At 47.3% G+C, this 26,704-nt stretch overlaps 1 protein-coding gene across 1 annotated transcript; it reads left to right on the forward strand.

Moving 5' to 3' along the window:
* Positions 1–6: 6 nt before the first annotated feature.
* On the forward strand, positions 7–26,382 carry Tctn2 (tectonic family member 2). Its single transcript, XM_051204946.1, has 18 exons — positions 7–178; positions 335–442; positions 934–1,010; positions 3,181–3,376; positions 6,118–6,218; positions 7,842–8,038; positions 8,826–8,949; positions 9,932–10,073; positions 11,401–11,466; positions 14,384–14,518; positions 16,152–16,229; positions 18,118–18,195; positions 19,093–19,204; positions 21,156–21,262; positions 23,226–23,382; positions 24,527–24,652; positions 24,735–24,823; positions 26,029–26,382. The coding sequence occupies exons 1-18, from the start codon at positions 97–99 to the stop codon at positions 26,154–26,156; spliced, it is 2,103 nt and encodes a 700-aa protein (XP_051060903.1). The 5' UTR covers positions 7–96; the 3' UTR covers positions 26,157–26,382.
* Positions 26,383–26,704: the final 322 nt, after the last annotated feature.

Raw genomic sequence — 26,704 nt, forward strand, 5'->3', positions numbered from 1 at the left:
GTTCAGCTTGGCAATATGGCGTCGGCCGGGCAGCGAAGGCTCCGGCTTTTTCTCCTCGGGACTATTGCGGACTTGTGAGGCTGACCTGGCTCCGAGATGGGGTCTCTGTTGCCGCTCGGCCTCCTGTGGGGGCTCCTCCTGCTGCAGGACGTCTTGAGGCCGCTGCGTGGGGACCCGGGTGTGTATGGCGGGGTACGGCCTGCATGGCCCAGGCTGAGGGAACGTGGGGCTCCTAGGAATCCCGGAGCTAGGGTCATCTAAAAGCCAGCACTCGCATCCCAGGCACAGGTTCTGCACTGGCTAACCCCAGCCCGCACTCTTCCTTCTCTCATAGTTTTCATTCCACCTTTCATCCGAATGTCCAGCCCTGAGGTCAGCGCGTCCCTGGTCGGAGGCAGTGAGGATGTCACCGTGTCTCTGACTACGCTGCAGGTGGAGAAAGGTGAGAGAGTCTGGCTTTCCTTAGGAGCGTGGGTGCTGCCCTTAGAGCTGCTGCCTTCAGCAGAGCAGGGGTGGGAAAGAATGGCAGTGTCTCTGTGTGCATTAGAGCCCTGTGGACAGGTTCTGGAAACGGGAACAGGACATAAAAGTGGCCAACAGGCCAGGCATGCCCCGGCACTGAGGAGACCGAGGCAGGTGGATCTGTGAGTTCCAGACTAACCTGGTCTGCATAGTGAGGCTTGGTTTTTGGTTTTTGTTTTTTTTCTTTTCTAAGAAAAAAGTGGCCAGTATTCATTGAGCAAGACCCCCACCCAGAGATTCTCCACATCTCTGGGTTCTCATAAGAACAGTAGGATCTCTTTATCCTATTGACAAATGAGTAGACATACTACTTGACCAGTCTCATGCAATGTCTGTGGGGATTCCCATCCTAAGACTCTCGACTTCTTAGCTGCTGGAGCCTGATACCTCACGTTCTAATTTCTCCCTTAGGAGTGTTGCCAGTTCCTACTTGTGGTGGTCTTAGCAATGAGACAGGAGATTGGAATGTGACTGTGATTCCCAGTATGGTAAGACCTGAGGCAAAAGCTCTTTTGAACCTGTAGAGGTCTCCTGTTTAGGCTTTGTTCAGGGCTCTGCAAGTGCATGTGTGAGTGTGGGTGTATGAAAGAGAGAGAGAGAGAGAGAGAGAGAGAGAGAGAGTGTGTGTGTGTGTGTGTGTGTGTGTGTGTTTTACCACACTGTCTAATTTTTATTTTATATGCATTGGGGCTTGGCCATGGGTGTCAGGTCCTTTGGAACTGGAGTTACAGGCAGTTGTGGGCTGCCATGTGGGTGCTGGGGATTGAATCCAGGTCCTTTGAAAGAGCAGTCAGCGATCTTAACTACTGAGCCATCTCTCCAGCCCCCTCCCCAATGTTCTTGTGATTTGACATTCCATGTTCCAAGTACTAAGGAATTTTCTATGGACTTCCAACTTGTTCCCAAATAAAGACACCCCCTGGAGACTTATTAATAACTATGAATGCTTGACCTTAGCTTAGGCTTGTCCCACTAGCTATTATAACTTAATTTAACCTGTTTCTCCTCATCTACGTTTTGTCTCAGGTCTTTTTTACCTTTCTTTCATTCTGTATGTCCTATTTTCCGGCATCCTCCATGTCTGACTGGTGTCTCCCTAGAGTCTCTTTCTCTTTCTTCCCCAAGCCTACATTCCTTCTCCTACTTATTCTTTCTGCCCTGAAATCCTGCCTATACCTCCTCCCTTGCCATTGGTCATTCAGCTTTTTATTAATCAGGTGGCTTAGACAGGCAAGGTAAAACAGCAACACATCTTTACATAGTTAAACACATGTTCTGCAACAGTTCCATATTCAGTATTATCTGGAATTATATGGAATGTGGGCTATCAATGTGGACCCCCATCCAGCACGGGGTTTTTACCCTAGTGTTAATGGTGTGTTTAGATGGGTTACAGGTGAAGCATTCAGACATATGAACCAGCCTGGTTTACATAGTGAAATCTTATCTAAAAGAGAAAAACAAAATGGACCAAACAAAGATAAAAAACATGAAACATTTCATTTTTATTTAGTTTTTTGTTTTTCGAGACAGTTCCTCTGTGTAGCTTTGGAGGCTGTCCTGGAACTCACTCTGTAGACCAGGCTGGCCTTGAACTCACAGAGATTCATCTGACTCTGCCTCCTGAGTGCTGGGATTAAAGGCATACACCATCACAGCTACCACATATAAGTGTGTGTGTGTGTGTATGTGTGTGTGTGTGTGTGTGTGTGTGTATGTGTGTGTATAAGATTAGGAAATGGGATGGACATGGTGGGGCACATCTTTAGTCCCAGCATTCTGGAAACAGAAGCAGGTAGATAGATCTCGGTGAGTTTGAGGTCAGCCTGGTTTACATAGCTAGTTAATGCCAGGCAGAGATATACAGTGAGATCTTGTCTCAAAAAGAGAAAATTTGGAAATGGAGCTATGTAGATGGCTTGATGCTTAAGATTTCTTTCCATAGAAAGAGCCAGAGGCTAGTTCCCAATACCCACAAACACCTTTAACTCTAGCTCCGGGACATCCAGAATTTTAAAAACATTATTTATTTATTTTTATTTTATGTGCATTAGTGTTTTGCTTACATATATGTCTTTGTGAAGGTGCCAAATCCCCTGGAACTGGAGTTACAGGCAGTTGTGAGCTGCCATGTGGGTGCTGGAAATTGTACCTGGGTCCTCTGGAAGAGCAACTAGAGCTTTTACCCTTTCAGCCTTCACTCCATCCCCAAGCATCCAGGATTCTTTTTGGACCTCTGCTGGTACACACACACATACACACACATACACACACACACACACAAAGAAAAGTTTTTTAAATTCAGGATTTACACTAGGAATACAGTTCAGTTGGTAGAGTGCTTGTCTGGCATGTGTGAAGCCAAAAGTTCAGTCCCAGCAACATGCATGTGCAGGTATGTAGACACACACTTAATTGGCACACACACTCAGAGACACTAAATAACAGCAGTGATCATAAGAAAGGTCCAGAGCTTGGGTACCTCGGGAGGGTTGGAGGTGAAGTGGGTGCTGACACTCCCTTTATCATCAGTTCTCCTGTGAAATGAGCCGCCTTGTATACAGCTCTTTGGTCACGCGTGTTTACAGTGCTTTCTGTTGCCTGTTCTGTTTCTTTTACCTGCATCACTAGAGATACACGGCCATGTTTTCCTTTCAGAACGTGCTAGAAGTGAGAATCCGGTGGAAGAGGGGTCTGGACTGGTGCTCCTCGAATGGGGCTGCGTCCTCCTCAGCGCTCCCGTGCATCGTCCAGACTCTGCTGGTCTCAGCATCCCACAATTCATCCTGCTTATCACATCTGCTCATTCAGGTGGAGATTTATTCCAACACGTCTGTGACCCACAATGCATCAGGCAAGTGACGCCTATGGTCAAAACATTTCTGTCAGTCACTATCTGAAGATTGTGTTGTGTGGGCAGTTACTAGAGGTGGTTGTTCTTTTGTTGCTGTTGTTTGTTTGTTTTGAGACAGGCTCTCACTGTGTAACTCTAGTTGGCCTAGAACTCACTATGTAGACCAGTTTGTCCTTGAACTCACAGAAATCTGCCTGCCTCCACTTCTTGAGCTGATTTTTTAAAATTTGTATGTGTGTGTGAGTGTATGTGCACTATGTGTGTGCAGGATCCAGAAGAGGGTGTCAGATCCCAAATACCTGGAGTCCCATGTAGCTGTCAGTGATTTTGTGGGTAATTTGAATTGAACCCAGATCCTCTGCAAGAGCAGCCAATTCTCTTAACCACTGGGCCATCTGTCCAATCACCCAGACTCAACTTTTGAGTCTTTCCTGCCTTCCTAAATGTACTATTTTTGTGGTTTTTACTTTGTATCATTTTATTTAATTAAGATCTAATGAAGCAACAGGTGGCCCACACCTTTAATCCCAGCACTAGGGAGGCAGAGGCAGGTGGATCTCTGTGATTTCAAAGCCATCCTGGTCTACAGAGCAAGTTCCATGACAGCCAGAGCTACATCGTGAGACCCTGCCTCACACACACACCTGCCCCCCTCCCAAATTTCTGGCTTTCCCCACACATCTTTTGCAAACCACTTTAAGTCCTTTTGGGGGGAAGGTAAAACTGTGTTTCCATGCATTGATCCCCTTAGCTCTGCTTGAGAAAATATAATTGAGCAAACACTAATGGAGGCGGGGATCTTTCTCAGTGCTGACTCAGAAGGGCACAGCAGTCCTCTCTGTGTGAGTGCTGGTCCTTCTCTGCGCCTCACTCAAATGACATGGTTCTCTCTCCCTCTTAAGATGCCACCTATGAATTTATAGTAAACTTCTTTCTAAACCCCCCCCCCAAATAGGACTGTGGGTGCAGCTCATGTGGTAGAGTGCCTGCCTGGCACCCACAGAGCTGTGGGTTCAATTCTCAGCAATGCAGAAAATTGAGCCATGTCTTGCTTGTCTGTAATTCCAGCACTGGGAGGTGGAGGCAGGAGGATCAGGAAATCTAAGGTCGTTCTTGGCTCCATAGTATGCCTGAGGACAGCGTGAGCCACATAATTCCGTGTTTCCAAACTGAGAGCTGTGGGGGCCAGCTTGCTATAATGAGTGCTACCCGCATGGTTCTCTTGCCTGCAGCAGACTTCGGCATCTCTTGCCTGTGTAGCTATGGCTGGCCTTGATCATACTAGGTAGCCAAGGTTAGCCTCCAATTCAGAATCATGCTGCCTCAGGGACCGAATGCTAGGATCATGGGTGTGTGCCACCATGCCCTAATTTCACTTGGTCTTTTGAGACAGAGACTCACGTAGCCCAGGGTGACCTGGAGCTAACCTGAGCTCCTGACCCACCTGTCTTTTCCTCCGAGTACTGGGATGACAGGCCTGAGCCACCACGCCCAGCTCAAACATTTTTTAAAGGAAGAGAAAGGAATCTTTCAGAAGAAAAGCAATGGGTTTTTTTTTTCTTTCTCTGCTTAAAATGCAAAAGAAACCAAGAAAATACTCAGTGCATCTTCCAGAAAGCTCCTGGAGAAAAAGCGGTGAAGGGGAAAATACTTGTAGGAGGCCCTCATAGTAGCCATGATGTAGAGACTTGCTTTGAAAGTGTTTTCCTCTGTGGGTTGCAGACATGCTCAGTGATGGAGTGCATACTGCTCTTCCAGAGGACACAGATGCAGTTCTTAGCTTTTACATCAGGTGGCTGACAGATGTGAACTCCAGCTTCAGAGGCTCCAGTGGTCTCACCCGGCACCCACACTTACACACACACACACGCACGCACGCGCGCGCACACACACACACACACACACACACTTCTCAAAATAAATGGTTTGTTTGTTTGAGACAGGGTCTCTCTGTATAACACTCCTAGCTGTCCTGGAACTCATTCTGTAGACCAGGCTAACCTGGAGTTCACAGAGCTCTGCCTGCCTCTGCCTCCTGAGTGCTCACATAAAAGGTGTCTGCTACAACTGCCCAGCTTGGTGTTTGCTTGTTTGGTTTGGTTTTGAGACAGGTTTTTTTGTTTTTTGTTTTTTGTTTTTTGTTTTTGTTTTTGTTTTTGTTTTTTTTTTTTTTTTTTTTTTTTTTTTTGTGTGTGTGTGTGTGTGTGTGTGTAGCCCTGGCTGTCCTGAAACTCTCTCTGTAAACCAGGCTGGCCCTGAATTCACAGAAATCCACCTGCCTCTACCTCCTGAGCACCGCTATTAAAGGTCTTCACCACCACCATGCCAGAATAAATCTTTGAAGTATTTTCCATACTAAGTTCCCATGTCCACCCAGCCTAGTCAATTCAGGGAGTCCCAGGTTCAGTGAGAGACTCTGCTTTAGAAATATAAGGTGGGCTGCCCGGTGTGCTGGGACACACCTGCGATCCTGGCTCCCTTGAGGCAGAGACAGGTTGTTCTCTGTGAGTTCAATACAGTGAGATCCTCAGTCAGAAGCTACAACTAAGGGGAGGAGAAAACACCTGGCCTCAGGCTCTGCTTCCACACACAAGATGCACATTCATACACATGCATGTATACACGCAGACACATGTATACACACTCTTACACATCGTGATTCAGCCTTCTTGTGAAAAACATGTCCAAGCTTTGTGGAACTGTTTTGTAGTTGAACATTTTCTGCCTTATGTGCATTTCAGATAACATGACTGTCATTCCTAACCAAGTCTATCAGCCTCTGGGTCCCTGCCCTTGCGACTTGACAGCCAAGGCCTGTGACATTCGCTGCTGCTGTGACCAAGTGAGTTCTTTCTGTTTGCCAGGCTACCTGAGAGCATTTGGAAATCACCAACAGTCTCCCCATCACCTTTGGCTGGCAGGAAAACCTGTCTGCAGTGACTGTTTTTGTGTTAGTGACGTGCACCCGTGTGTATTTACATAATCAGGATGGCTGGAGTCAGCAGGTGACACAAGGCACTGCCAGGCTGTACCCAGTCTGTGACTAACAGTATTTTGACCTCCTCCACTACCTGCCCTTGGAGCTGGTTGTATTGTATATTCTATTAGCCGCTACTGTTAGGGTTTGCTTCTCTATCAGCAAGTGTGCTACCACACACCAGTAACCTCTGGGGAGATTAAAACTAAGAATCAACATGAACTTGAAGTCAGCCTGGTCTACAGAGTGAGACGTTCTCATAACGAAAGAACAGGGCCCAGTGTGGTGGTACCCATGTATGTACAGGCATACATGTAGGCAAAACACTCATACACATAAAATAAAAGAAATATATTATTTTCTTTAAAAAAATAGGTAGCCCTGATCTACATAGCTAGTTAAAGTCAGACCCTGTTTCAAAGTAAAATAATAATAATAATAATAATAATAATAATAATAATAATAATAATAAAAACAGTAGGTGGCAGGACTTGGTGGCTCACACTTTTAATCCAGCACTCACTCAGGAGGCAGAGGCAGTTTGAGGTGAGTTTGCGGTCAGCCTGGTCTACCCCCTGAGTTTCAGCTAGATAGATCTTGTCTCAAATTAAATAGTAAATGGACAAACACACCAAATACATTTTGTATCAGTGACGTCTTCAGATAATCCCTACTTACAGTTTATGCACGATGTTAATTTTGTGTTGGAGGCACTGGGATTGAAATGTAGGCCTCACCCATCCCAGGCTGCCACTGAATAATGTGCCCAGCCATTCTCTGCTCATTTTTAAACATTTGAGACAAAGTCTTGCTAAGTGGCCCAGGCTGGTCTTGAGTTTTTGATCCTCCTGCCTCAGCTTCTTGAGATTACACACCTGGCTCTCTCTTGTCTGAGTTTTTGATGATGTGTCCACATTTGTAGTGAGGGTCACTTATTTGAAGGCTGGAAGTTTCTGACTGGGACTTCACTAGGGAGTTGACTGAGGAACTGTGTGTGTGTGTGTGTGTGTGTGTTATTACTCATGTGTGCACACATTTGTGGAAGCCAGAGGACAACCTTGAGTGTCATTGCATCCTTTTTTTATTTTATTTTATTTTTTTTTTTGGAGACATGACCCCCTCACTGAACCTGCAGCTACCATAGTAGGCTAGGCTGGCCGTCTAGTGAGCCCCAGGGACCCCTGTCTCCCTAGCACTGGAAGTGTAATCATGGGCCACCACACCTGGCCTTCCTAAATATGCTCTCAAAGCCGAACTCAGGCCCTCCTGCTCTTGCGGCAAGCAGTTTTACTGACTGAGCCACCTCCACGTCCCCAAGGAGCTCTCTTCTTGTGCTGCAAAGCACGTTGGGAGGAGATGGAGATACATTGCTTTCTTGGGTTGCAGGCTGGTGGCCTCAGAGTGTGTGTTGTCATGCTTGCTGAGAGCTGTGACCGGTGTCACAGTTGGGGCTTGTGTGCCCTCACTGTCCTTTCGTCTGCTTTCAAGGACTGCCAGCCAGAAGAGAGAGAGCTGTTCCAGCAGTCCTGCTTCTCCGGCGTGTTCGGAGGGGACGTCAACCCTCCCTCCCACCAGCGCTGTGCAGCTGGCACCGCTCATGAGACCCAGGACTGGTTTCCTTTCCTGTGTGTGCAGTCACCCCCCTCCACCTCACCTTTCCTTGGTCACTTCTATCACGGTGCCACGTGAGTAGCTGCTGCCTGACGGGGCCTGCTCTCTGGGGTCACCAGGTTCCCTTTACTGGGCCCTTGTCTTGGATCACATTTTTTTTTTTCTCGGTACCTTAAAGAAGTCCACACTGGTTTGCAGTTAGTGAAGCCATTTCTCCCAAAGCGTCAGAAAGAACTGAGACAAAAACCTAACAGATCCAGCCAGCAGTTGGCAATGACTTTCCAGCATGAAGGATGGAGCCAAGGGCCCACGGGGACTTGAACTTGCTGTGTTTTGTAGTTCTGTATCATGGAAATTTTTGTGTTGTTGCATGACAGGGTTTCTCTGTGTAGTCCTGGAACTCGCTCTGTAGACCAGGCTGACGAACTCACAGAGATCCACCTGCCTCTGCCTCCCAAGTGCTGGGATTAAAGGCGTCCACTGCTGCTGTCGTCACCACATCCCCACCCCCAGATGAAAAATTTATGACTATGATCTCTGTGACTAGAAAATGAAGAGCTGGGGTTGGTGTTGTATCCCTAAAGCCCCAGTACCCAGGAGGCAGAGTCAGGAGGATTAGAGTTCCAGATCATTCTTGGATATACAGAGAGTTTGAGGCCAGCCTGGGCTACATGAGGTCCTATATCAAAGCAAAGAGGAAGGAAGCACTAATGGGTAATTTTTGTCTCAGCAGTTGATCGTTGAAGTGTTACCACACATCTTTTTTTTTTTTTAATGGTGCTGGGGTGGGGAATTCAGCCTATATACAGGCTAATCGAACACCCCGAGGACCCATGGATAATCTCTCTTACGGACTTGCAGTTCCCCCAGACATGACCCCGCCTTTGAAGCTCAACTGCACCTCAATCTAAGAGACTTTGCTGATGCCGTTTACAAACAAGGTGATCCCATCATGACCACGCAGGGGTATTTTACCGTCCCTCAGGTAACACCTTCAGCTTCAACACTCAGCTCTAACTAGTGTTGTCTATCTGTAAGACTCTCCCCCTAAGCTTATTTTCCTCTTGTGTATTAACTATTAATAGTCCCTAGACTGGAAAGACTCATTCTTAACTTCTGCCTTTGCTACATCCCCAGCCCCAGTAATATCTGAGACACTCTAAGTATGTGACTATATATAAGAATGTTGACATACCCTTTAAGGTTAGAACGTCTTATGTGCAATCTATGTGCAGTTTTTTCCTACATCCATCATTATTGGGAATCCATGCCTGTGGGAGGAAAGCATGGGATGCATGACGGTTTGTTATTCCTGTGAACCCGGTTCATGTCATTGGAACTGTCTGGGGGCAGGATGTAGTGCTTAGCACTAAAGTTTATGGTTATTCCACATGGGGCCCTGGTTTTCCCACCTCCCTCAAAATTCAGGTTGTGATGAGGGATAAACAAGGTTGAATCTAGTCGTGACTTGTTAGTGGACAGGGCCAGGGACCTTCCCCGAGTGTATTAGTGGCTCCCAGATCCTGGTTCCCTAAAGTCCTTACTGTTGACATTGTCCAGCAATAGCAGTGGGCAGCAGAAAGCAGCTTGGAGTAGGATGGCACTGAAGTAGGGTCTCACACTGAGCCTAGACTGGTCCTGAATTTAGTGCAATTCTGCCTGAACCCCGCCCCTCACCCCAACTGCAGGGATTGCTGGCTTGAGCACCAGGCTTGGCAGAAAGAATGGTTTTAAGAGAGGAAGAAGAGCTGGGTGTTAATCCCAGCGCTTGGGAGGCGGAGGCAGGCAGATCTCTGTGAGTTCGAGGCCAGCCTGGTCTACAGATCAAGTTCTAGGACAGGCTCCAAAGGAATACAGAGCAACCCTGTCTCAAAAAAAAAAGAGAGAGAGAGAGAGAGAGAGAGAGAGAGAGAGAGAGAGAGAGAGAGAGAAGAATTTGGTGTACCATATTTATTCCTTGTCCTCAGGTGTCCCTAGCTGGACAGTGTCTGCAAGGTGCTCCAGTGGCTTTCCTGAGGAATTTTGATGTTAAATGTACCATCGATCTGGAAGTGTACCAAGAGCAAGATGGCTTTATCCCCGAGAATGGAAAGATCCGCACGGCAGGAGGTAGGCTGCCTTTGCTAGAACAGTGTGGTTAATAGGGAAGCCCTCCCTCCCCTTCGTGTAAGCCTCTGGCTCAGCATCTATTGGCTGAGAGTGGCATTTTCCCTGGGAAAAGTTCAGTCTCACTGAACAGCACCCTGGGCATGTGGTCGGTGTTTCCCTCTCTGCACTGGGCATGGAACACAGCGGTCGAGCACTGAGCCCCCACCCACTCCAGACCTCTATTGTCAATAACGTCATGTGAGTGCCATCGCCTTTCTGTACAATACTGTGTATATACCCTGCACTCCCAAGGAGCCCCAGACCTTTCAGTACCTGCAAAGGGAGCGGGCATCTTTTCAGACAAGAGCTCAGTGGCTCTTGTCTCTGCATGTCACATGGATGGAACCATTCCTTTGCTGCTGGCTCCTGGAACCCTCGGTAGGGGGGTGGGGAAGGACTGTTGAAAAGATAGACACACACTGTGAAACGGGCGGATCCGGTCCGGTTCTCCCACTACTGCTGTGATAACCTGCATCCTCAGCATGTATTTGGCACAGCGCAATGGGAGACTAGCTAGTCTCTGTAGGTCCCTACGGGCAGTGGTCCCTGACTCTGAACATCCAGGAGGAGGAAGTCACAGTTGCCAGTCTTTGCACACACAGAGGACTCCCAAAGAAAGCTTTGCCATTTTTTTTTTTTTTCTGTTTTGAACCTGGCCCATGGTAATGGTTTTGCTAATTTCCCACGGGCCAATTGCTCTTGTCAAAGTACACCTTGATTTAGGACCTCACTCACTGCCCCCAGGCTTCCTTTGCCCCTTGCACCCCGTGGCCGTCATCTGGCCTCTCACACCTAGCAGCATCTTTTTTGTTGTTGTTGTGTTGTTTTATTTTTCAAGACAAGTTTTTCTCTATGTGTCCCTGGCTGTCCTGGAACTCACTCTGTAGACCAGGCTGGCCTTGAACTCAAAGATGCACCTGCCTCTGCCTCAAGAGTACTGGGATGGGGGCTGAAGAGATGTCGCAGAGGTTAAGAGCACTGGCTGCTCTTCCAGAGGTCTTTTTTTTTTTTTTTTTTTTTGTGGTGGAGTGGAAGAATGCGCTCTTTTAGAGAGACAGCAGCAAAGAGAGAAAGTTGTAGCTAGTAGCTACTCAACCTCTCTGAGATAGCTGGTTTTCACCCCAGCCTTTGAATCTCGTGTCTTACTCATTAATAGAATGATAGAGATTAAGTTAAAACTACCTTTAGCAGCAGCAGCAGAGTTGCAGTTGTTGGCTGAAATAGCAGTAGATTAAGGTACAGCCACTGTGCCTGAAGTTAAAACAGCATTAATTCTGTGTCTTCTCAGGTCTGATCACACCAACAGTAACCTATGAGAAAGCCGCTGACTTGGACAAGCTCATCTCTAGTCCAGGTACATCAGTGTTACATGCTCATGCCTTCTACAAAACACAGGTGTTGTCTTCTTCTATTTTACTTTATTTTTAAGATAATATCTCACTATGTGGTGCTGGCTGCTCTGTAATTCCCTATATAGACCATAATGGGTCAGACTCACAGAGATCCACCTGCCTCTGCCCCCCAAGTGCTAGGATTAAAGGCGTGCCCCACCAACACCAGCTAAAACAATTTTTTAAAGATTAAGTTTTATCTATGTGTGTGTTTGATGTGTGCTAAGGCCAGAAGAGGGTATCAGATTTCCTGGAGCCTGACTTACAGTTGATTGACATGAGTGCTAGGAATCAAACTCTGGTCCTCTGTGGGAGCAGCAGTCACTCTTAACCACTGAGCCACCTCTGCAGCTCTTTAAATTGGAAAATTATGTGTTATGGTGTGGGTGTGTGGGTGTGTGTGACTGGGGTTGGGGTTGGAGCTGGGGCTGGGACTGAGCTTGTACACACCAGTACAAGTGCTTTTAGAGTCCACAAGAGGGAGCTGGATCCACTGGAGCTGAAGTTATCAGGTATGAGTGCTGGAAACCAGACTTGGGTCCTCTGGAAGAGCAGAACTTGCTCTTAACCCATGAGCCACCTCTCCAGCCCCTGTTATGTGTGTTTTTGAGACAGGTTTTCACCATATGTCACCACGATCACAACTTAGCCTCCTGGGTGCTGCTGGTGGCTTTCTGTGTCATGTCTTCCTAGTGTGGCACAGCCCCAGAGTAGAATGCATTTCCATTACAAATTGAAGGAGGAGGTGTAACATGAAGAATAAAGGACTCAGAAGTTGATACTGGGGTTCAATCTGAAGATCAGGGAAGCAAAGCATCTGGCCACTAGCTCTCACTTCAAGCTCAGACTGAAAGGGCTGATCCACATGAGCTCAGTACCAAGCCTCAAATTGCAAAAACAAACAAACAAACAAACAACCCATAAAAATAAGATGATGGGTCAGAGGGGTGACCCAGAGGGTAAAGGTGTTTGCAGCCAAGCTTGAGGATCTGGGTTCAATCCCTGGGACCTATGTGGTGAAAGGAGCCAGCTAACTCCTGAGAATGGTCTTTTGACCTCCACTTGGGCACTGTGACAAGCCTGCACCTACATATGCGTGTGTGCAGTGTGAGGGAAAGCGGTGGGCATGTGCAAGGGTGTGTGTGCACAAGGAGGAACACACACTACTAAGTACAAACTGTGAAAAAAGAAAAGATGGAGAGTGGCTGAGGAAAGTACCCAACATGGAACTCTGACCTCCACATGCACCGTGGGCATGTGCACAAGTCCACACAGGAATGTTTACACATATGTAAACACACGAAGTAATTGAAAATTTAAAATTGGGGCCTGGAGAGATGGCTCAGTGCTAAAGAGCATTTGCTCCTCTTGCAGAGGATGCAGGTTCAGTTCCCAGCACCCACAAGGAGGCTCACATGTATACCTTCAGTTCCAGGAGATCTGACACCCTCTTCTACCTCACGGGCACCAGTCACATACCAGGGTGTACACACTTATGTGCACCTGCAAGCAAGACCCTCCTGCACATTAAATAAAAATAATGAATACATCTTTAAGAAAGAATTGATGACCGGGCAGTGGTGGCGCATGCCTTTAATCCCAGAACTCAGGAATTCAGGAGGTAGAGTAAGGAGGATCTCTGGGAGTTCCAGGCCAGCCTGGTCTACAAAGTGTGTTCCAGGACAGGCAGGGCCACAGAGAACCCTGTTTCAAAAAAAAAAGACTTGATGGAGGTCAACAGAGTTGGGAGAACTCTCCAGCAGAGTTCTCTTGCCCGTTCTGTGTGGCTTCTGTAAAGTATCTTTGACCTCAGCCACCTCCTTACAGGCCCTGAGGGGATATACAGCAGTGTCCTCTCCAGCTCTTAAGTTCTGAGAGCCTTTTTGTTTGTTTCTGTTTTTCGAGACAGGGTTTCTCTGTATTGCTTTGGAGCCTGCCCTGGAACTAACTCTGTAGACCAGGCTGGCCTGGAACTCACAGAGATCCACCAGCCTCTGCCTCCTGAATGCTGGGATTAAAGGCGTACGCCACCACTGCATGGCCCAAGAGCCTTTTCTTAAATAACTCTTAGGTTGTTAAGAATCCTTAAGGGCATAGCATGTTCATTCTTGCCTGTTTTATTTTCTAATCTCTCTCTCCTCTCCCTCTCTCTCTCCCCTCCCTCCCTCCCTCCCTCCCTCCCTCCCTCCCTCCCTCCCTCTCTCTCTCTCTCTCTCTCTCTGTGTGTGTGTGTGTGTGTGTGTGTGTGTGTGTGTAGGCATGTGCATGAAATCAGAGGACAAGCTTGGTTGTGGGTACTCCAGGCATCCTGTTCCTTGATACATATTCCAGGCTAGCACCAGTATTGAAGCTGAGCTCCTTCCTGGCTTTCTGGGGATCTGAGCTGTCTCTCCAGCTCTCCTGTTTCCTGCCTTTCCTGGTAGTTAAGCTTTGCATCTGGGATGCAGCCAGAGAAGCTGTGTGGGTGTGGCTGATGTGAGCAGCCCTTTGTTTTGAATGAAGGTGTGGCTTGTTTCCTGTTCCAGTGGGTTATGACTTTGTTCCTGGCTGTGTGTTGGGAACTCATAATGTCTAATAGCTGCTATGTCTCACGCCTCTGCTTCTGGATGCATAAGTGTCCCCAAGTACACACTTCTGCTCATGTAATGAGCTCAGTGCCAGGGACACAGGAATCGAGGAAAGGAACAGAATCATTCAGGGAACTGAGGTGGAACAGAGGATGTGGCTAGCTGGCATGGGACCACAGGAAGCTCCGAGGAGGAAACAGTGGCTGGGCTTCCTTAGGCTGGAGAGAAGGGCTGGGGGAAGCTCACTCAGACAGAGAGAGCGCCAGTAGCATTTCAGCTCAGAGAGCATTTGTTTTGTTTTGATTTGTTTCAGGCACACTTTTAAACACTGGATCTGCCCCCAGGAATGTGACTGTGGAAGAGCATTATGTTTTCAGATGGCAAAATAATTCTATCAGTGGACTAGACATCACAATCATCAGGGCAGAAATCAGTGCCCACCAGAAAGGTAATGGCAAGGAGGGGCTGAGAACGCTTGGAGTTTGAAGTTTCCCAATGTTTTCTGTAACTACAGCTCTTCAAGTGAAGCCAGACTTGTTTATCATGTGTGCTTATCACTGAATCAAGGAGTAGTATTTTTTTTTTTCCTTCCCAAGATAGGTTTTCTCCTTGTAACAACAGCCCTGGCTGTCCTGGAACTTGCTTTGTAGACCAGGCTGACCTTGAACTCTCAGAGAAATCCATCTGTTTCTGCCTCCTGAGTGCTAGGATTAAAGGCATGCGCCGCCACCGCCCATCAGGAGTCAGTAATTTTTTGGACATCAAATGTAATTTTGTGCGATGGCTGGTGGCTCACACCTGTAGTGTTAGAACTCTGGAGACTGAGTGAGATAGTGAGCTCAAAAGCGGCATAGGCATATGTAGTGAAGCCCTGTCTCTAAGGAACAAGAAAAGGAAAGTGGTTTTAAAGTAAATGGTACCTGGGCTGGAGACAGGGTTCAGCACTGGCTGTTCTTCCAGGGGTTCGGTTCCAGGCTCAGGTCCCAGCACCCACAGGGCAGCTCACAGGAGATCAAGTGCACAGCAGACACTCCACAGACACCTGCAGTGGCACACACATGTCCACACACATATAAATGTGATTAAAAATAAAGTCTCACTGGGCTGCGGTGGCACATGCCTTTAAGCCCAGCACTTGGGAGGCAGAGGCAGGTGGATCGCTGTGAATTCGTGGCCAGCCTGGTCTACAAGCCATGTTTCAGGACAGTAGGACTGTTACACAGGGAAACCCTGTCTCAACGCCCTTCCGTCCACCAAAAGAAGTCAATTAAAAAAAAAAATAATATCATTGGGCTGGCAAGATGGCTCTTCTGGGAAGGGCACCTTTGACAAGTCTGACAATCTGAGCCTGATCCCCCAGAACTCCTGCAAATTGTCTTCACACCTCTGAATGTGTACCCATGCTGTATACCCACATCCACACAAAATAAATAAAATGTAATTGTCTTTCTTTTTTTGATTTTCTGAGTCAGGCTTTCTCTGTGTAGCTACATAGACCGGGCTGGCCTCGAACTCACAGAGATCTGCCTGCCTCTGCCTCCTGAGTGCTGGGACTAAAGCTGTGCGCCACCATCACCACCACCTGGTTATAAAATGTAATTTTAAAAGGAGAAAAGGAATAGGATGGGCATGCTAGTGTATGACTTTAATCCCAGCACTTGGGAGGCAGAGGCAGGCGGATCTCTATGAGTTTGAGTCCAGCTTTGTCTACAGAGCGAGTTTCAGGACAGCCAGGATTGTACAACCCTGTCTCAAAAACAAAACAAAACAAAAACAAAAAACAAAACAACAAAAAGAAAATAAAAACTCACTTCATAACCCTTGGTAGGAATCTTCTGTGTAGACCATGCTGGCTTCAGCCTCTTGAGTACTGGGATCAAATACCACACCTGACTTGTTTCTGTTTTTTTGTTTGTTTGTTTTTAATGGTAGCCTAGACTGGCCTCCTTAAAGCAATCCTCCTGCCTCGGCCTCCTGAGTGCTGGAATTACAGTGTGCATCACCATGTCTGGCTCATGGGAGTTAATTTCTTTTTCCAATGAAATGGTACACTTTATGTCTCCAGTTTCTTTTATCTCTAGGAACAATGACCCAGAGGTTTACAGTGAAGTTTTTAAGTTATAACAGTGGTGATGAGAAGGAATCTTCTGGAAATCCAGGTAGGATGACTGACAGTGCTGGTCTGTACAGATCTTAGTCACTCCTGGGCTGTCCCATTGATGGGACTGTCCTGAGTTGTGTTCATCTCCATAGCCTGTTTCTTTATCCTGTGATGGTCCATTTTCTCCGATGGCAACTTACATGCATGTTGCTATGTTGCTTTAAATGCAGATTTTATTCTCTTTAGCCTCTGGCCTTTTATTTTTGTATTTTCTGGGGTGTATTTTTTTTGTTTGTTTTGTTTTGTTTTAAGGTTTAAGGTTTGTTAAGGTTTTTTTCAATGTAGCCCTGGCTGTCCTGGAATTCTTTATGTGAACAAAGAGATCTGCCTGCCTCTGCCTCCCAATGCTGTAATTAAGGGCATTGTGGCACCACACCTGGCTAGTGTGTGTGTGTGTGTGTGTGTGTGTGATGATTTCTTTTTATTTTAGGTGCATTAGTGCTTTGCCTGCATGTGTGTCTCTTGGATCTCTTGGAACTGGAGTTACAGACAGTTACAAGCTATCATGTGGGTGCTGGGAATTGAACCTGGGTCCTCTGGAAGAGCAGCCAGGACTCTTAACCACTGAGCCATCTCTCCAGTCTCTTTTTTAAATGTTATTTTTATTTTTTGTTATGTTTGTGTATGTGTTCACTCACATGTGCCACTTGTGTGCAGGCACCCATGGAGGCCAGAAGGAGGGGTGGGTTCAGAGTCCCTGATGGAGTTTTAGGCACTTGTGAGTCGCCAAGCGTGTGTGTGCTGGGAACCAACGGTGGGTCCTCTGGCAGAGCAACAATTGTTCTTAACCACCAAGCCGTCTCCCAGCTTCTGGGAGTTTTGTGTTTTGTTTTTGAGTCATGATATTTGTGTATGGCCAAGGCTGGTTGAGCTCGGGATCTAATCCCCTTCCTCAACCTTCAAAGGAGCTGGGCTTATAGACACTTTGCCACCACCTGGTGCCCTTGACATTTGGAAAGAAACCTGATAGGTCTTGTTGAGGGCCACTGTTCTCTTGAGTATGGCAGGCAGCCACTCCCTTAGTCAGAACAGACTTGACTGTATCTACAGGAGACCCTCAATGAGGTCAGGCCTGTTTCCCTCCCAGCTGCTTGGGAGGGGTGAAAGGTTCACTGAAGGGGTATTTCGTCCGTGTTGTAGGGAGTCACCGCCTGTGCTGGGTGGGAGTCTCGATGTCGCAGCTGTCTTAAGGTCACCCCCACTCCTGTGAGTTAGCCCACCAAAGTCGTGGGCTCACGTCTCTTGACTCCACGTTTATTCACACGTGGTCAAGGAAAGGCTGGTACTGGCTTGCGAGGTACCTGCTCATTTCATGTTCTTTGGCCTCCTTGGTGCCTGCTGTGTCCTGTGGAGCCGCTCAGCACCTGACATGTGGTAACATATGTGGAGTTGGTAATATTTTAGGTCTGGCAGGATAAATGAAATACATCAGGGGAGGCAGGTGTTCATGAGTGGTGAGAAATAAGATCAGAAGTGACCTTGACTGGGTTGTCATCTGTAGAACAGGCACTAACCCACATCAGGGAATGGGGAGGGAAGTATGAATATACACCAAGAAGGCCGCTGCTGTGAGGGGTTGTTTTGGGAAATGGTGCTGTGGCGAGGCATGTGGCATTGCCGTCCATTTAAGTGGTTTTGTACCCTGAGCTTCCTCCCTCTACATCTTGAGAAGGGGGTGCACATGGGTGCCATCATGCCTGGCTAAAAATGAGTAAGTCAAAAAAATTGAAACAGGAAGTGGAAATCACCATCCTTTTGCCTCAGCCCTCCAAGTGTTGGGGTCGCCAGCTGGTGTGCTGGCTGTGTTTACAAAGCTCTGCCTCCTAGGCTTCCCTCTTACACTATCTGATGGGAGGGATGATGCCAGCTTTATTTGCTGTGTCTAGGTTACCAGCTTGGCAAGCCGGTCCGAGCCCTACATGCCAATGGGATGAATATCACTGCATTACACCTCTGGCAGCCAGGTAATGTGCTTTTGCCTTTATGATTTGCCTCCTGACGGACTGGAGTTAGAAATATTTGCTGCCCTTTTGGCTTATGGCATGAGGGGAGGGGCTGCCTTTTGTGTTTCTGTGGCTTTTCCCCCCAAGGGTGCCTAGCACATTGTACCTAAAGTGCTGGGTATTCCTAAGAGCGGCTCAGGCAAGGTTGTGCTATCTGTGACCAACATCTGCTCCTTGGATTGAGAACAGTTCTCTCTGAACCGTGGGCGGTGCCCACACCTACCAGAAGTGGCAATGTCCTGCTAGCAGGCAGCCACTGGTCGCACACAGTGGGGCCTTTGTGTGGCTTTGAAAGGATAGAAGGAGTAGAGCAGGGGTTCTCAACCTTCCTGATGCTGCTACCCCTTAATACAGTGAATGCCTTGTGTCTTAGTGACCCCAACCACTGCGTAACTGTAATTTTGCTTCTGTTATGAATTGTAATGTAAAGATCTGATATGTCATCCCCACAGGGTTCATGACACATAGGTTAAAAATCACTAGATTAGAGTAGCAACAACCCAGTTTGCAGAAACTAGAAACTTTATTTAAACTCTCCATCATTGGTTTGGTTTAGCTCGGTGTCCTGGCACATCCCTGTCATCCCAGGACTTGAGAAGTGGAGGCAGGAGGGTCAGGAGTTCAAGGTCATCCTCAACTGCGTTGTCAACTGGGCTGTGTGAGACCCTGTCTCAAAAAAGATAAAAGTTAGCATTTTTTGTTTGATTGATTGAAACAGGGTCTTTCTGTGTTGCCCAGGCTGACCTTGAACCGTCATGCTCCTGCCTCAGCCTCCTGAGTACAACTGTAGGAAAATGTTGGAAGTCAATCTTTACTTGTATTTAGCAGAACAGTGAGAGGCTCATCTTTCTCTTGCAGCTGGAAGGGGCTTGTGCGCTACAGCCACTCTCAGACCCCTTTTGTTTGGAGAGAATGTACTCGCCGGCTGCCTTCTGGAGGTTGGGATTAATGAGAACTGTACGCAGCTCAGGTGAGTCTCGTGTTGGTCATCTCATACAGCCAAGGATGACCTTGAACTCTTGATCCTCCTGTCTATCTCCCCACCCCCAGACAGTATTGGTTCAAGTGAGTTTCATTGGTGAATTTCTCTGCATTTTGAGTGGTTTTCTTAAAATTAATTTGCCATGTTAATGTCAAAGACAGAAGACTGAAAAGTTACAGTGAATTAAAGTTGGTGTGCAAGTGATATGCAGTGGTGGTCACATACACGCATGTACACACACACATGCTGCAGCACGCGTGTGCTCGCACACACACATACACACACAGCAGTTTTTCTCCAGCACAAATTCTAGGTGTGGGACACAGATCATCAATGTTGGTGGCGCTTGTTCTTACTCCCAAGCCATCTTGCTAGCCCTGACTTTTTTTTAAATTGAGGTAAAATTCCCATAATGTAATTTACCTTTGAGAAGTAAGTGATTCAGCCAGGCACCGCAGCTCATACCATCATCCCACTGTAGAGGCTGAGGCACGGTTGTTGTCTGGGCTCTTCTTGGGCTGCATATAACACCTTGTCTCAACATAAACAAAACCAAACAAACAGGGTTTGTTGGGGTGGTTCAGCAGGTAAAGGCATCTGCTGCTAAGGCTGATGACTGAGTTCACGACCAGGACCCATGTGGTGCAAGAAAACTGACTCACTTAAGTTGTCCTCTGACCTCCCCAAGTATGCCTTGGCACATGCACACATGTTTAATAAACTAAAAACAAGCAAAAAGTGAACAGATGAATATCATTTAGCCCTTTCATGATCTATGAAAGGTTCTGTTTTGTAAAATATTCTCATTACCAAAGATGGAAATCTGTAAGTATAAACTCACTCCCCAGGTCTTCTCCCCAAAGTCTCTGGTACCAAGTCCCCTGCTTTCTGCCCCTGTGGCTTTGCCTGCCTGTTCTGGGTGTGCAAATGGGATCCTACCCACTCTGCTGTTTGTTTTCCATGTCACAGCATGCTCTGGAACTCGGTTCATTTCTGTGGTGACTTGTAGACTGCCTTTGTGTCTCCGTCTCGTTTATCCCCCAGGGTGGATGGGCATCTGCATCTTCCATTGTTTGACTGTGTGCACTGCATCCAACACTGTTTCTGTTTGAATGTGCTTACCATTCTCTCTCTCTCCTCTCCTTCCCTCCCTCCCTCCCTCCCTCCCTCCCTCCCTTCCTCTCTTCCTCCCTCCCTTCCTGTCTTCCTCCCTCCTTCCCTCCCTCCCTTCCTTTCTTCCTTTTTGCTTTTTGAGACAGGGTTTCTTGTAGCCCTAGCTGTTCTAGAACTCACTCTATAGATCAGGCTGGCCTTGAACTCACAAAGATCGCCTGTGCTGAGATTAAAGGTGTGCACCAGCACCACCTGATTAGCACTTCCTGTTCTTTTGGTGTGTGCCTGGGAATCACAGTGCCAGGTCGTTTGGTAATACCCTGGTATCTTTTTTTTTTTTTTTTCAGAACCCGGTTTTTCCTCATGGTGGCATCTTTGCCATTCTCACACCAGAGTGGGACAGGTCCAGTTTTCCACATCTTTCCAACACTGGCCATTTTCTCGTTTTTTAATTAAAATTTGTTGTTGTTGTCGTTTTACATTCGTCTTTATATTTTGTTTGGGTGAGCGCCAGGACGGGCAAGCATACGTGTGCTTTACATGTGGAAGTCAGAAGACACTCTCTGGCCACACCAGCCTCTGCCTCCTGAGTATTTGGGTTAAAGGCCTGCGCCAGCACTGTCTGGCTAGACCAACAAGTGTTCTGAACTGCTGAGCAATCTCTCCAGCTTATATCCACACACATACACCCTGCTTTTAATGCCAGTTCCTCTGGCAGATTTTTATTTGGGCTCCCAGCAAAGACTACGTGGCCAGTCTTGGAAAAGGACTCAAGGACAAGCACCATTGGCCACCATCTGAGAAGTGCTGTCCTCCTCTCTTGCAGGGAGAAGGTCCTCCAGAGGCTAGATTTGTTGGTACAAGCAACGCATGTCGCAAGAAGAGGCAACTCAGATTACAGCGATCTGAGTGATGGCTGGCTGGAGATCATACGTGAGTCTTGGTGGCTGTGCACAGGGGCTTATAGCTATTGAGCCCGTGGTTACCAGCCATGGCTCAAGAACCTGATTGATGGTGATGTACTTCTGTATATATGTTTCTCTTAATGGTTGATGAATACAACACTGATTGGCCAGGCAGGAAGTATAAGAGGGGCTACCAGATGAGGAGAATGCTGGGGAGAGGAGGCAGGAGGAGGCAGAGAGAATCTGCCGGGGAGGGACACCGTGCAATTGCTAAAGGAATAACATGCTGGTGTCTTCTCCGGTAAGATAAGGCCAGGTAGAAATACATAGATTAGTAGTTATGGGTTAACAATTAAGAAAGAGCTTGCCAATAAGAAGCCTGAGCCATCAGCCAAATAGTTGCTAATTAATATAAATGTCAGTGTGTTTATTTGGGGCTAAAGCAGCAGCAGGGCAAGGGCGGGAAACTCCGGCTACACCTGACATTTGGCTAGGGCTCTCTGCTGCGGGCTGGAAGTTTTTCTCAGCTCTCTCATGGCTTTTGCATCACACGGGAAACCCTATGAGCTTCCTCTTGCCAAGAGTCCAGGCTTGAAGACCTACAGGGCACATCAATTTGCACTGGTGTTTTGAGCTGCCAGGAATATTGGCATTGAGAGCTGAGCTGGTAGTTTATAGAAGCCACTTTGTTAAGAGTTTGAAAACATGGTGCTGAGTGAAAGGGGCCCAGACAGAGACAACCCAGACCTCCGAATCCAGTCGTGTGCAACGCCCAGAATGGGCAGTGTATAAAAAGCAGGTTCACAAGTGCTAGGAAACGGGGAGGTACTGTTGTGATCTGAGGAGTTCCGTGAGGGTGATCGGAAAGGGAATCAGGCTGAGATGTGGCTCAGCATCCTGTCAGTGTGTACAGGGCCCTGGGTTTGATTGCGCTCCAGCACCAGCTTCCTCCCAAACAGCCTGAAAGTGGGGATGGTCACTTGGCTCTGAGTTGTTCATTTTGAAGAGGACTGAGCAGGGACCAGGGTGTAGCTCTAAGGATGGAAGGTTTCCTAGCTTGCTCTCCCTTTATCCTGGGCTTGCTAGTATTATTACAGTGCCCCCAGCCAGGAAATTGCTTATTTATCTAATCCAAAGATGCTAGGATGGTCCCCTTCCCCCCCCCAACAGGGTTTCTCTGTGTAGTCTTGGCTGTCCTGGAACTTGCTTTGTAGACCAGGCTGGTCTCAAACTCACAGAGATCTGCCTGCCTCTGCCTCCCAAGTGCTGGCATTAAAGGCATGCTCCACCACCACCTGGCACTGGGATGAATTTTAAATATCTGAGTCTGATAGGGTTGAGACTGTCTAAAAGAGCCTTGTGACTCTTTACTGTGGTTCTGTATTGTCCCTGTCTGTGGCTTTCAGGGACAAGCTTAGACTCTGAATCTTTTTTCTTTTTTAAGAAAAGATTTTATGCTGGGCAGTGGTGGTGCACACCTTTAATCCCAGGACTTGGGAGGCAGGGGCAGGTGGATCTCTGTGAGTTCCAGGACAGGCTTCAAGGCTACTGAGAAACCCTGTCTCAAAAAAAAATTTTTTTTTTAAATTTTTATTTATGTGGGTGTGTGTCTGTGTGGGAACTTATGCTGCTGCCCTTGGAGACCAGAAGAGGCCATCGGATGCCCTGGAGTTGGAGTTACAGGTGGTCAGTGCTGGGAGCCGTCAATGCTCCTAACTGCTGAGACATCTCTGAAGCGCCAGACACTTAGTTTTGTTATGTGGGTTGGGACCTCATTCTCCACACAGGGAAGTCACTCAGGTGAGTAGTACCTGTTTCTGCCGGATGGACATGAGGTCACATATCCATGGAGTGGCAACAATTAGAGCTTGCTAGAGAGTAGAGCCTCAGGCCTGGGAGCCAGATCATGTCACCTTCCATTCCTTAGGATGTCGTGTGTGACACTATAGGACAGCTGCTCTTAACAGTTGGCTAACTTGACATTCCTGCAGGTGTTGACACCCCTGATACAGGTGCCGACTTGCCCCTGAGCAGTGCGAATGGCATCTGCCCGGAAGTCCCTACCCAGCTCACCATCCGAATCCTCATTGCCGAAGCTGGCGCTGTGGAAGGGGTGGCTCAGCAGGAGATCCTCGGCGTGGAGACAAGGTGTGGTCCCCTCCTGAGAGGTGCCAAAGCCAAGAATGGGACAAAGACTAGGGATGCTAGGCGGGAATCTGCACACTTGCAAATGGGGATTGTTAAGGATCTGGCTGTATGAGTGGAGGGTGCAGACACCGTTTGAGACTGAGCCTGCCTTCAGGAGTATTTGTAAGTCTCTGTGTGGGAGCTGCTGCAGTGTTGGGCGAGCCAGGGTTCATAAGGGCTGTGCAGTGCTGAGTGTATTTAACTCTGTGACCCTGAGTGGCACATTGGTGACAGAATGTGGCCATAGACAGTTTGATATGCAGTCACCTTATCTGAGAAATGATGACATCTGTGCATCGTGTCTCTCCTGCATGTGACAGGTTCCACTTAGCAAAAAGTGATGTGTGCAGTTCAGTTTGGAAAAGTCACCATACCACGAGCTCAGAGAGGGTCTCTTCCTTTTCCCCACCGCTCACCTGCCCTGGGACTGTCTTCACTCTCAGGGATGTCCTCCTCCTCAGTGCTGCACAGTCAGCAGCAGCCCAGCCTCCCCTAGCCTTAGTAAAGAGAGGCCACCTTGTCGAGAGAGATCTGGTCAAACTTACTTATAATTATCCAGGGAGTCACCTGTTCCTTTTGGAGCCAGTTGCTATGATCAGGACTATCAACAGCTCTGGCAGGCAGGCTCTGGATTCAGGCTGGTGTATTCTGATTCACCGAACAGAGAGTGGGGAGTGGTATGTCCCCCATCCCTAAGGACAATGGGAAGCAATTACCAGAGTAGGAGGAGGGATGCCTAGTCTCCATCAAATCTACTTCAGAGTATTGGGATGGAGCCAGTGGCCTCTCTTTCTATGCAAGGCTCCACCACTGAGCGATACCCCAGTCCCACAGTACTGTTTTGAGGATTCCTTGCCATAATATGTAAAAAGCACCTTAGTTCTGTGTTGCGGGCATGGAATGGAATGCCCTCGATAAATGGCCAGCTGCTAATAGGCTGTTAGAGATGAGCAGTCTTTGCTAAGAGAACCTGGTGATGGGTACAGGGACTTGCAGATTCTGTCTGTCTAGATAAGAAATGGATGCGACACCTGTATTCCCTGGGGCCCTGAGTCAGACTTCTGATGAACGGTGGCCTCGCTGCCTTACAATCTCCCTCTTTTAGGTTCTCCACAGTGACCTGGCAGTACCAGTGTGGGCTTGCCTGTGAGGACAAGGCCGATCTTCTCCCTCTTAGTGCCTTGGTTCAGTTCATTAAAATCCCTGCGCAGATGCCCCAGCCCCCAACAAGGTGAGCCAATGGCTGACAGGCTAGCAGGTTCCTTCTTGCTTCTCATTTGTCCTCCCTGTAACCTTCTCATGTGTTTTTGTAGATTCCAGATCAACTTCACGGAGTATGACTGTACCCGGAATGAGCTATGTTGGCCCCAACTTCTGTACCCTCTGACCCAGTATTACCAAGGTAGGGAAGGCAGGTTCCTACGTGTTGTCAGTTATGTTATGCCAATCAAAACTACTACTTAAGTGTCCATGTGTGTCACAGATGACTTAAAGCACATAGAAAGACTTAAAAGAAGTAACCACACCACTATTGATGTTTTGTTAACTATTAATGGTTATTACTAATAGTAGATAAATAATTCTTCAGAGTCAAGATAGGATACAATTCAGTTGTTGTAGGGGATGGGATGGGGTCCTTGCAAGAATCATAGCAGATAGGAAAACAAACTTCAAAGAGATGAAAATGAAAATTCAGTTCAGCCCCACTTAGCCAGACTGAATCAAACTCAGAGATGCCAGGCGGTTTATTGCCAGCACAATGAAACACAGTACAATTTGGGGAAAAGTCTCCTGGTGTAATACAATCCCCAGTGCACAAGGAGGCATAATTAAGGCATAGTTGAGTTGAGTTTCAACTCAACTCAAAGTTTGTGTTCTTTCTTCCAAGATAGGAAGAGATAGGCTACCTGTACTATCTTAAGTTCTAGAGATAGGTTACCTGTACTAGCTGAAGGGCCTAAGGAAAGGTCTGGTGTGGTCTCAGTCATACAGTGTGTTGGGCTTATCTACCTCTGGTGGGAGTTTGGAGGAGCCCTTGGCTATATAGATAATCTAAGGGCCATTTAGACTATTAGCCCCCTCTGGTCCTGGCTATATAGATAATCTAAGTGTCATTTAGACTATACCACCTCCAGTCCTGGCTATATAGATAATCTAAGGGTCATTTAGACTATTACCACCTCCAGTCCTGGCTATATAGATAATCTAAGGGTCATTTAGACTATTACCACCTCCAGTCCTGGCTATATAGATAATCTAAGGGTCATTTAGACTATTACCACCTCCAGTCTTGGCTATATAGATAATCTAAGGGTCATTTAGACTATACCACCTCCAGTCCTGGCTATATAGATAATCTAAGGGTCATTTAGACTATACCACCTCTGGTCCTGGTTGTGAGAACCTGATATGGCCTAGCCCTACAGATAGCATAGACCACCAGACTGTTAATCACCCCAGTTCCCTGCCTTTTGAATGGAAGAATAGATCATACATTCTTTCCTCTGACAGGACGATCCTGTGTACTTAACACCCCTGGTTTCCCCTGGTGATCTGTGGATACAAGGATCCTTGTGCTCCAACAAGTAGTCTTTTGCTGTCTTTCAGGGGAGCCCCATTCCCAGTGTGTTGCCAAAGGCCTGATGCTGCTGTCTCTCCTCATGCTGGCCACACTCCTCAGTCATCCTTGGATTAGAATATGCAGAGGCCGGTGCTCAACTCCCATCTACCATTAAGCTTTCTCTAAGACTCGGAGCACCCACTCAGTGGCTCCCTGCAGGCCTGTGTGTCTCTCTGAAACCCTTTTGTTTGAGACAAGGTGTCACTATGTAGCCCTGGCTTTCCTCTAAATGCACAGGGATCTTCCATCTCTGCCTCCAGAGTGGTGGGATTAAAGGAATGCACCACCATGCCCGACTCATCTGAAAATTTTAATAAACAAAATGTCTATTTTTGTAGAAATCTTTAGTGTTCAATGAATTTCAGTCAATTATCCAAATGTCCAAAGTGGCCCAGAATGATCTTTCTAGCTGCTGACTGGTCGCAGGGGAGTTGATGGTGTCCCTTAATGTCAGAGACTGAAGCCCAGCACCACTTGCTAATCACAGGGGTTTTATTTTGACCAGACTTAATACAAGCATGTAAGAATAAAGAAAGGGTTGATTGATTACTGTCTCATGCTCCAGAGGAAGAGTTAGAAAATGCTTGTAAATGCTTTTTAAATTAAATTTTATTTATTATTATCATTGTGCCTGTCTGTGTGTGTTTGAGTGAATGTAGGTGG

This window comes from Phodopus roborovskii, unplaced genomic scaffold (assembly GCF_943737965.1).
Source record: "Phodopus roborovskii unplaced genomic scaffold, PHOROB, whole genome shotgun sequence".
Taxonomy (NCBI): domain Eukaryota; kingdom Metazoa; phylum Chordata; class Mammalia; order Rodentia; family Cricetidae; genus Phodopus; species Phodopus roborovskii.

What these genes read in the sequence shown, in the direction of transcription:
- Tctn2 (XM_051204946.1), top strand. Translation starts at nt 97, where the DNA reads ATGGGGTCTCTGTTGCCGCTCGGCCTCCTGTGGGGGCTCCTCCTGCTG. An exon ending in TGGCTGGCTGGAGATCATAC is followed by an intron (nt 21,263 to 23,225) that starts GTGAGTCTTGGT and finishes ACATTCCTGCAG; the next exon opens with GTGTTGACACCCCTGATACA. An exon ending in TCTGACCCAGTATTACCAAG is followed by an intron (nt 24,824 to 26,028) that starts GTAGGGAAGGCA and finishes GCTGTCTTTCAG; the next exon opens with GGGAGCCCCATTCCCAGTGT.